Source organism: Ooceraea biroi, chromosome 4 (genome assembly GCF_003672135.1).
Source record: "Ooceraea biroi isolate clonal line C1 chromosome 4, Obir_v5.4, whole genome shotgun sequence".
Taxonomy (NCBI): Eukaryota; Metazoa; Arthropoda; class Insecta; order Hymenoptera; family Formicidae; genus Ooceraea; species Ooceraea biroi.
The window spans coordinates 6,310,102-6,321,516 of NC_039509.1; the positions used below are offsets into that span (position 1 = coordinate 6,310,102).

At 40.1% G+C, this 11,415-nt stretch overlaps 2 protein-coding genes across 9 annotated transcripts; one reads left to right on the forward strand and one right to left on the reverse strand.

Moving 5' to 3' along the window:
- The first annotated feature begins 1 nt into the window (after position 1).
- On the forward strand, positions 2–7,067 carry LOC105282523 (potential E3 ubiquitin-protein ligase ariadne-1). 8 transcript variants are annotated; one of them, XM_011344544.1, is made up of 8 exons: positions 2–91; positions 2,942–3,273; positions 3,379–3,552; positions 3,865–3,927; positions 4,023–4,238; positions 4,320–4,877; positions 4,972–5,198; positions 5,282–7,067. In XM_011344544.1, the coding sequence occupies exons 2-8, from the start codon at positions 3,064–3,066 to the stop codon at positions 5,361–5,363; spliced, it is 1,530 nt and encodes a 509-aa protein (XP_011342846.1). In that variant the 5' UTR covers positions 2–91; positions 2,942–3,063; the 3' UTR covers positions 5,364–7,067. The 8 variants fall into 8 exon arrangements, with proteins under 8 accessions (XP_011342846.1, XP_011342841.1, XP_011342843.1 ...); XM_011344539.3 differs by lacking the exon at positions 2–91 and adding an exon at positions 1,446–1,860 and having other exon boundaries at positions 2,900–3,273; XM_011344541.3 differs by lacking the exon at positions 2–91 and adding an exon at positions 1,446–1,860.
- Positions 7,068–8,186: 1,119 nt separating this feature from the next.
- On the reverse strand, positions 8,187–10,894 carry LOC105282525. Its single transcript, XM_011344545.3, has 3 exons — positions 10,465–10,894; positions 9,807–10,268; positions 8,187–9,721 (listed from the first exon to the last, which is right to left on the reverse strand). Exons 1-3 carry the CDS (start codon positions 10,765–10,767, stop codon positions 9,602–9,604), a joined length of 885 nt encoding a protein of 294 aa, XP_011342847.1. The 5' UTR covers positions 10,768–10,894; the 3' UTR covers positions 8,187–9,601.
- Between the last annotated feature and the right edge of the window lie 521 nt (positions 10,895–11,415).

The following is an 11,415-nucleotide window of genomic DNA, read 5'->3' on the forward strand; positions in this document are numbered from 1 at the left end:
CCATGTGCATCAGGTTGCTCACGCGTGAACGTAATCATGTATTATGAATGAAACCTAGACCGATATCAGCAAATGTCCAGGGAGCAAATTGGTAAGTAAATTATTCAACCGAACGATTTATCCTCTTATACAATTTGTTCGCGCAGCAAAGGTATCGACTCTCTTCTCGCTATCTGGCTTTATCTCTTGACTTTGCAAGATAATTATTTATTATAGATCATACAAGATCAAATTTGTTTCAATTATATTCTATTTTTTATACAAAACACGTTTAACTTCGATATATGAAGTTCGAAGTGAAGTATATCGGGACGCGATACGTCAATCACGTTCCTATTGACGGGAAGCACGAGTGCCGTTGCGACGTGTCTAGAGCGCTAGATCTTATTGAAAACGAAAAGAATATTTTAATACTAGTCATAAACAGTGCGCAGCCCCATGCGATGCACGACGGAACGTGAAGCTCGTGGGAGCTGCACAGTAAAAAATAAAATGTTAATTTTAACATTTTTTGCATGTCCCAAAAAGTCCACTCTAAATTTTAAGTTAAAGTAACTCATTCGTCGTATGTTACTTCTTGACAAACTAGAAATGTTAAGTAATTAACACAATACTTTATATTTATTTTTGTTATTGTAACTTTAAGTGATGTAAAAATAACATACAAAGTAATTGAAAACTACATGGAAGAGAAGTTACAATAACTCATCAGAAAAGTTGATAGAACATTTTCGTTCATACAATATGAATATTTACTTTTTATGTTATATTAACACATGATAGTAATTATTTCAACTTAAATTATTTTTGATAGAAACATTTAATTTTAGTAAATTTGATTATTTTATATGTCAAAGTTCATGATTATTTGAAGATTTACTTTAACTTCTTTTAGAATGTTAAACTGACTTTGTGACATGTTGATTGTTTAAAATTATTGTGTTAAAAGCATTTGAAATAATATTCCATTTCTAAGAGACATACACAAAATGTTAAGTTATGAAGTTAACATTAATGTAACATATAAAATTGTTATAAAATTAATAACATATCAGTTGCATGCTAATTTTACATTGAAGTAGTAATCAAAACATGGCAACACAAGACAATTTTAACATATGGACGCACAATTTTTAACGGTGTGGCGTCGCCGACGGGAGCGAACGTGTGTCAGCTGTGCGCGCGGTACGACACGGGGCCCACTTCACGGTGCCGGGACGAGAATCAGCGCGACGGAGTTAGCGTCACGGCCGGGGCGCAGCGACGGTTCGTACTCGCTCGTTGGTTCATCGCGACGACGGGTCGGTTTCGTGCGAGTGCGCCGCACTCTCTCGCCGTTTCGCAGGAGGGTCTCTCTCGTGAAATTTCCCGTCCACGGAGCGGCGGACCACGAAGCTCGCGACGGTAACGTCGACGACGGGGAACCGCGGCATGCTCGTCGCTCGATCGCCGAGGGACCCGATGCCGCGCGTCGTCGCGGACGTGGCAGCAGTGCCCGAGCTATAGACTCGCGCGAGGCTCTTTCGTCTCTCTCGCAGCAAAGACGGCGTTCCACGAAGTCGACTCGTGGACTCCCCTGCGCCTCGCTCGCGACACTCGCAACGCTCGTTGTCCACGAGCGAGGAGGGACACGTGCCCCGCAAACGCAACGACGTAACCTCCGTTCTCCGTGTGCCGTGCTGTATTCTCCGCGTGCTGTTCCGTGGTTCTCCGTGTGATACGGCCAAGTACCGCGAACCCACTCGATGTACTCGAGTTACCGACTCTTCCTCGATAACGCGCGGAATTTTGGGTTTTCTTTTAGGTTACGTTGCGTGTAGGGTTTGCCAACGAGTGCAACGGCACCACGTGAGTCGAACGGTTCGTCCTCTATCTGTTTATCGTCGTGCGTTTCTCGCCCGGTCGGAACGTTTGCCAGTGAAACTCACTGAAATCGCGCACTCGCTTACGAGGAAACGTGCATCTTGCCACTTCGGCAGGAAGGTCATTCGCGCGCGCGACAGGGTCACGATCAATTACCTTGAACTAATGTGTCATCGTGCCTTATTATTATTAGCGCGCATTAATTAGTGAGAATCCGAGTTGCAACACGCTCGTCCTTCGTGCGTGTATTCACGTCGGATGCAAATCGGAATCGACTCTTTCGACAGCGTCATCGACCGCGTCCGATTTTAGGAGCGCGTCTCGTTTAGCATCTCCGTGGACCTTCGCACCCGCGATCTCTCAAGGTAGAGCGAGCAAAAGTGGCTTCTGCGAAACAATACAAAATATCAATCCCGCCAGCGCACGCATCGCCATTGGCCGCTCATCCGACGGAGCGTCGCGATTGGTCAGTCGAGGCGGAGCATCGCCGCCATTTTCGCCGTCGCGGTAACTGTTAGTGCGTCAGCTGCCGGAGTTCGTTTCGGATGTTTTGGCAGCTGATTTCGTTCCCTTTCTTTTTCCGTAACAGAAACGTTTGAAAATTTTTCGACTTTCTGCGCCGCCGAAGATTCAAACGCTGTCGCGGGAGGCGGTTCCGCGACGCGGCAGCGGTAACGCGTGAGCGAGAGGCTGCTTTCGGGATGCTTTATTCGGCAAGTATCGAGAAACGATGACGTCATGTACTGAAACGCAAGCTGTTTTCATCCAGTTTCCTCGTAGCAGGTGCGCGTGTTACTTTTTCTTCTAGTCGCAAATTATTCTCGGTCTCGCGTCGCAAAATTATCGATATTCGCCACGGTGAACAAAAATCCAACGATCGAAATCTTTAAATAAATCGATATTTTACATGTATTTACAAATCGAGTAAAAGTGTAAGTTGTTGTGATCAGTATCAGAGTGTGTTGTATTGTACATTAGTACATACGTGTTGATGCAACAGTAGCTAGTAATGCGCATTTGTTGTATACCCTTGTAGTAGCACATGAGTCATACAAAACGAAACCCATTAAATCAACAGTGCATTCAGCGTACTCCCGTAAACCTCCTGTAGCCAATGCCGCGATAGTGCATATGTGGCGTATATAGACCAAGAAAGGGAACGTCAGTGTCAGAAAACACACGCGTTAATTTTACGCAACAATGGATTCGGAAGAAGAAACTCTTTACGATGACGTTGACTCTGGCAACGAGTCGAGCGGTGATGACGTCGACTTTGCTATGGAAATAGAGTCTGGGAATCCGCGTGAACGTGCCACCGATGTTGACGAATACCCATTTGAAGTACTTTCCACAGAGGAGATAGTGCAACACATGGTTGATTCTATCAAGGAAGTCAATACTGTAGTTGAAGTAAGCTCTTTCCCTTTGATGGTAATTTATGTGAGATGAAGTTTGCGGAATCGATTATAAATACAGTATATAGAAAGCGCAATAAATACATTTACTTATCTGCAGATACCAGCGACAACTACACGTATTTTATTAAATCACTTTAAATGGGACAAAGAAAAGTTGATGGAACGTTTTTACGATGGTGATCAAGAGAAATTATTCGCCGAAGCACGTGTCATTAATCCATTTAGAAAGGGTCCTTTGATAAGTAGAAGTCGATCCGCTCAAAGTTCTTTGGTAAATATTAAGTCAATTAACTAAGTAATCTGGGTCGGGTCTAGGTGACGATGAATCAAACTAAACATGTATTTGTGACACACAATATAGCTTGTCGTGTATTGTATGGCAAGATAAGCAACCTTTAGAAAACCAAAATTCTTCAAACCATCGCTATAATATTTGCGTTGCCATCTAGACGCGATGATGACTCAACTTAATAACAAGTAATGAAATATAATTTCGTAAATTATATTTTGTTACTAATTAATTACACTGAAAATTATATTTATTAAAGATTAAAATTTAAATTATGTTTATCATAATTAATAGTCCAAAAGAATGACAAACGGAACAGAAGAATGCGGGATTTGCTTTACGACTCTCCCATCATCAGTAAGTTTTTACTTACTTCTTAATAGTTTCGAAAAAGAAAGATTAGTAGTTATAAAAGAATGCGACTTACTGAGAAAATTTTGAAAAAATATCAGATGATGACTGGTCTTGAATGTGGACATCGTTTCTGCACCGGTTGCTGGGGCGAGTACCTAACAACTAAAATCATGGAGGAAGGAGTGGGACAAACGATCGCGTGTGCTGCTCATGCCTGCGACATTTTAGTCGATGACGCCAGTGTTATGCGGCTTGTCAAAGATTCCAAAGTTAAATTAAAGTATCAGCACTTAATCACCAACAGCTTTGTCGAAGTAATAGCTTCATACCTAATAGATGAACACGTAGTCGTATTCATTACAGGCCACAAGTACAAACATTTATTATGCTTTTAGTGTAACAGGCTACTGAGATGGTGTCCCTCACCCGATTGCAACAACGCGATCAAGGTGCAATACGTGGAAGCCAGACCAGTTACTTGCAAATGCGGTCACATTTTTTGTTTTCACTGTGGCGAAAACTGGCATGATCCCGTAAAGTGTCATTTATTGCGCAAGTGGATCAAAAAGTGTGATGATGATTCTGAGACGTCAAACTGGATCGCTGCCAACACAAAGGAATGCCCGAAATGTAACGTTACCATCGAGAAGGATGGCGGGTGTAACCACATGGTTTGCAAAAATCAGAATTGCAAAACTGAATTTTGCTGGGTGTGTCTTGGGCCGTGGGAGCCGCATGGTTCCAGTTGGTACAACTGTAATCGCTACGACGAGGAGGAAGCTAAGGTCGCCAGGGATGCGCAGGAAAAGTCCAGATCGGCTTTACAAAGATATCTATTTTATTGCAACAGATATATGAATCATATGCAATCACTGAAATTTGAGAGTAAATTGTACGCCAGCGTGAAGGAAAAGATGGAGGAGATGCAGCAGCACAACATGTCGTGGATTGAGGTACAGCATAGTGATAATTAAATACAGAGAGCCTCTAGAATTTACTGAATATAAATGTACGTAATTACTGATACTTCTTACGCGTATTTTTCAGGTACAATTCTTAAAAAAAGCAGTCGACATTTTATGTTCCTGTAGACAGACACTTATGTACACCTACGTCTTTGCGTACTACGTGAAAAAGAACAATCAATCTGTGATTTTCGAGGATAACCAAAAGGATTTGGAGAGCGCCACAGAATGCCTCTCCGAATATCTCGAGAGAGATATCACGAGTGAAAATTTGGCAGACATCAAGCAAAAGGTTCAGGATAAATATAGGTAAGAATTTCTCGTTCGATTGTTGTCGAAGAAAACGAGATGATCTTGCTGTAGCGTTAACGCAACAAATTATTATTTTTCAGATACTGCGACAGTCGGAGAAAAGTGCTTTTAGAACATGTCCACGAAGGATACGAGAAGGAATGGTGGGACTACAAGGAATAGAGGATTTTCACTAGTTTTTATTTCTTGGGGTGTGACACAAGTCCTCTTCCTTCCCACCTCTGCCCCAGCTGTGATAAACCAAGAAAGAACTAAGAGACAGAAATGGAGCATGTCACAAAGTGATATATAAACATGTTATATGCACTTTATATATTAATATGCTCTGTGGCCACACGTATAATGTCGTTTATGATGAATATTGAAGTCAACCTATTAAAATTCAAACCGATCGCAATAAGCTGATCGGAGAAACATTTTAATTTGTGCTTGCTGTGTGTTGCATATCATTGTATTCATACATCTATGTATTAACTAATACATAGACTCTTATTCTTGATAAAAATACCGCATTGTTTTAGATAATGTCGTAATAATATTAGTTACGTTCATTGACACGTTTACAACGTGTTATTATAATCGCACATTATTATCTCAACTATATTTAGCAATATTACGTTGCAATGTAAAATCTCGGCTGAGAAAATTTACTATTTTATTTAACATATTTTATCGAACTTTTAGTTAATCGCAAAACCATTGAGTTCTGACAATTCATTAATCTTCTTCCCATTAATTTTAAGGATAGTCGTGTAAGATGTAAAACGAGCCCGATATAACAAAAAAAACGTCATCCCAACTGTTTTGCCCTATTTTGGACCACGATACGTCCAGGCTACAACTGCCAATCTTTAAGAGACACTAAATTGTTATATGCGTATCGCCAGTGTTATGTATCTATCCTTAACGAACGAGCTTTTCCTCTTCTCGCCTATTTTTGCTGTACTCTTTTAATTAAGGAAATCAAATATACTTAAAAATTAAATATTCAGCAAACTAGTATAATATAGCCTTTCTTCTCTTTTTTTTCTGTGTATATTTTATTCTTACTCTTTACAAAATTAAAATAATTACGATTAAAGTATTAGTTAATTGCTCATACTGACGTTGCGCAGTTTAATGGGGGCCAAGTTTGTGATATCTCACACATACACGCGTAAAAGTAGCATGCGTATGATGATCAAATTGTAATGAAAATACTCATACTATTGCGGTTTTTCTTTATGTAAATTTAATATTTTATATCTTAAATCACATACATACATACATATGCATGAGATAAATGTTCTTGAGTCTTTCGTATTACATTTTGATTTCACACATAAATGTCCCGTTACATATAATTTAGTGTAACATGCCAGTTATACAATTTGTGTTTTTGAATATTTTGTATGATAACATTGAGATTGAGATTATTATATCTTGTATTGGTTTTATCTAGATATTCTCAATATCTACTTCGATCCTTCCCAGTCTATCAAAGTACTTTGGAATATTTTCTTTGAAACAATTATATCTTGATTATTTTATTATTATTGTTTATGATTGTTTATTGCTTCTTATTTAATCTGATTGCTATTCTCTGCATAACGCTGACGATATGTTTCATATACCATTAGAGCTAACTCTAATTAAAAATTTAATGACTATAATAAAACGATTACTTATTATATATTGTCAATATATGAGTGGAAAATGAGTTCCATTTGTACAGTTAACATAGTATATATTCACGCATATGCAAATGCATATAATACTTAAATATAGTAATATTGATACAATAGTCAAATAAAAGTAGACAATTTCGAAGATTTATTAAACGGAAATTGTTGAGTCTTGCTATTATGCACATTAGGGAATCTGAAATAAAAATTAAAACGCAGTTGTGTTTTCTGTACAGTCGCAAAATTTGATTAGATGTAAGAAAAATTGTTAGATATACTCGCCAGGAGATTCTCTAATTTGTGATTTTACAATCTGTATTAACTTCATTCGTAATTGACGGCATATTAAAACTCTTCTTTATGATGCTATGTAAAAAATAAAATTGCTGAGTGTTCAAAACGTGAGTGTGATATATGAAATTATAACATTTAGCTGTCAAAACCATCAGAAAGACATATCTGAAAAAGTCACTGTAATCGATAACAAAGGCGTTTATTTGCATTTTAGTTGAAATAGTTTGCAAAAGTTGCAAAACTCGTGTCAAAAATTACCGTTTTTTGGTATTTACGTGAATATCTCATAAAAATTACACGATAATAAGATAAACTATTTTACTAGGAAAGTGTATAGAGGAAAACCGTGGCTTTTAGTTTTGTAGTTATACACGTAAACCAGTATCATACATTATCATCTGTATTAGATTTTTGTAGAGACTTCTTATCATTGTTGGGTGTTGTCTTTTGTTAACATTACAGATACATAATATATATTGTGTGTGTATACACACTATGGTCCATATTCAGAACACGCTTACAGCAACAAAAGTGCCTCTAAAGATCACTGATTGATGTGGCTGAGAAGCCACATTGAAGGCGCTTTTATCGTTGCAAGCGCGTTCTGAACATGGGCCTACAAATTTTAAAAGTGATTTATTGATAGATCTCGATAGTTTAATGAATATGAAAATGTGTACGAGATTTTGATGCTGACAATGGCAGTTAATATATTTCCTTGGCAGAAATGTATCCTCCTTGGTTAAGAAATAAAGAGACGCAAGTTATCCATCTCAGCACATTCTACTATGCAATACACTTATCGTATTATACATTTAAGATGTTTATAAAATGTAATTACAATCACGTAGAATTTTGAACAAACTTAGATATTTTTAATGCATGTTCTGAAAGCATTTGCTATTTTCAAGCTGTTAATATAAATCAGATGCTAATGGTTATATCTTTTTTATTCTTCATTGATAAATATTTCAAATTATGTAGATGTGGTTAGGAAAATTATGTTTATTGCAGTATACGAATGATAGTTATTTCATATGAAGTTATTATTTTTGATTATTTGCAAACATATACACATCAGAAATATGTCGCGTTTACAGTTTATTTCATAATGATTAAGAGGAGAGAGGGAGACTGTTCCCCTTTAACGTATGACATAATGCAACAGTATATTAAAACTTATCGCTTATAATTTATAAAGATACATTAAAAATGCTTCACGATACTTGACTACTCAATGCCTTTGAAGAAAACAAATATACATCACATCAACAAGTCTTTCTTCTGCATCGCTGGATGGTTTTTATCTGTTTAATAGCGTAATCTCTTCGTAAAAGTACGTTTAAATTTTTCATAACAGCAATTTGTGCTCTACCCTGTAAATTTCCATCCGATAGTAATATATAGCATTGTACGAGAAATCACTAAATTTTATAACAAACGAATAATATACGTATATATGTATATGTATCCTAAAGTATTAATGGAATCAGAAGATAAAAAACTCCTTTAAATTTTCTGATTTGCTGTGCAATCGATTGCAAGGATTGTCTAATTAAAACTAGTATCCTTCGTAGCAAGTGTTCTTTTGAGTGTTCTGTTTTACTCTTTCTCTTCTTTCAAGAATGATCACAGGAAAATATCGTTATTTTATAAAAGTATTTATTCTGAATATGCATATAAAATTTTTGCAAGTATAATAGGGTATACCAACATATAAGAAAGTAGCCATTATTTGGATATATCGTGATACAGTTTGTAGCTGTTTTTATCAGTGTTACATATGTATTTTAAAGTTTGTATATCTATAAAATTGTGCGGATATGATCAGTTCTGACCAAATATAAAAATGGGGGAAAATTTATTATTTAATATATTCTCTACCTAGAATAAATTATAAATAAATAGCTTGTGTCTACCTAAATTCAATATAAAATTTCGAGATTCCTGTTCACATGAATTTCAAGAGATGTTTAATTTCGCGAGTATTATATATGTTAAAACTGTGTACTTGAAAATTCTGAATCTATGTGTTGTGGAATTAAATTAGATATTCTGTTTACTAATTTCACTAGTTCGTTACAAGGTATAGTAATAGGAAACTAGCGTCATTGTCTGTCGCTCATGCTAATGTATGTTGGCTGTAGTTATATAAAAAGTAGGACAATTCTAGCCGAGATTGACATTGATATGAAAATTATGTGTGTCAACGCGTTGAAGTATCTTTTGTTAATCTTGCGTGTTTCTCAAATAGACGTAGCAAGCACTCCGCTTGAATCAAACCGACGACACCCGATGTCCGTGTGCGAAATATCGTATAATATTGTGCGTACATTATAGAAATCGGTTCGCATTCCACTCGAAGGTGTCCTCGTAAAACATAAGTACGCGAAGATTCCTCGGACGAATCGTACTCAAACCGCACGATCCCGCGAGGCCCCATCAGGAAGTCACCGACAGGATTGTAGCGATCAAGCCAAGAGTGACCCCCGTCATTAGTAGATTCCTCCAAACTGCACTGCTAATTTCTTCGACCACGGGATACTCCACGCACAAGTATTCCTGGAAAAAGACAACACGAGGTATGTATTATTGTGCACTCTACTTTCTGTATCTCAGTCTTTCAAGTGATGACGCGCGTACTCACCCATCCACCGTAGCCTTTGACAAAGTGTGTTATGTTTTCACCGACGTATCTGGAAACGTACAACGGCAATTTGTTCTTAAGGTTGTGCATTCTTCTGTCCCTGGCCCACAAGGCCAACCTGCCCATGAAAGCATACAAGCAAATGATCCTAGCCCATGTGATAACGTCGTGCAAGAACAGCTCGTTGGCGACTCCCATGAATGTTTCGTACGCGGTGTCCGGAACGACATTTAAACGGTTCACCATACTCGTAAACAGAATGCTGTGCTTGTTGAGCATTTGATACACATTGTGCCTCATGGTACGGGACACCGGATCTTGGGATACAAGGTAGATATCCTCTTTTAACAAGTACCGCATTACGTCATAGGCCAGGCTCTCCGCGGTCGATTCGATGGAATCGTCTTGGATGTTGTAACGCGGTGGCGGGCCCAATTGCGGAAAGAGATGCTGGAGTCGAATCTAAAAGACAAGACACCTCGTGACACCAAAACCGACGATCGGACGATTCAGAGAAAGCAGTCGCAAAGCTACTCTGTAAATGCCGCTATTAAATCGCAGGCGGTTAATGCCCGGACGAACACATCGATGTAAAAATAGGACTGTAACGGAAATCGAACGAGCAACCGACGAGTGTGATCGTCGACGTATGTAATACCTGGCACATCTCGAAGAAAGACATAGCACGGTTAGCAGCGCCGACCGCATATCGGCAGACACCGTCCTCGTCGTCGTCGGCGGCGGTAGCGGTGTTGGTGGTGGTGGTGGTGGTGGTGATGGTGGTGGTGGCGGCAGCGGCGGCTCGCTCGTTCGACGAATTCCTGTTACCGGGGGGATCGCATTCCAGAATGCCGCCCACTCTGGAATGTAGTTCCCCTCGCGCTGACGTATCCTGCCCCTCCTCTCCCACCCCCGCGTCGAGAATCTCATTGTTCGTCGTTGTTCCGTCGTCGCCGGCCATCCCTCTCTCTTGCGGAGCGGACCGTGCGAGGAAGATTCCGCTCCGCCCGAATCTGTTCCGTGTCTCTCTTACGTTTCGGATCGTCCCGATCCCGCTCTCATCTCGCGCCGATCTCCCCGAGTCGTCTCGCGCGCGCGCGCCGCCGCCCGCCCGCTCGGCCGATACTCCGGATGAACGAACGCGCGCGAGCTCGAAGAGCTTCGACCACCGAACCGCTCCAAGCCGGCGGACCGAGCGCCTGCTGCCGCGACGGAACGCGTTCTCCGCTCCCTACTTTTCCGCGGCCATTTCCGAAGCCGAAACCGCGCCGCGCCGTTTCGTTTCCTCCGCTCTCGCTCCGCGTCGCGCCCAACTCACCAGAGAACACCGCTCCCTCGGCCTGCCGATGCCGCCAACCAGCCGACTCACAAATGTCTCACATCACTACCACTACCGCTTATCTTCTCGGCTCTACCCCACCGCGCGGCGTAGTGCCGCGTACCGCGTGACGTGGTTCAGTGTTTTTCAGCCTCGGTGGTCCTGACCGAGCTGACCCGTCTCGTCGAGCGAAGGACGCTTTACTCCGTTTAACACGCTCGTTACCTTCGGCGGATGAAAAAGTGTCGCTCGCGGTAACGCGACAGCCTTAGCGCACATACGCGTCGCGCG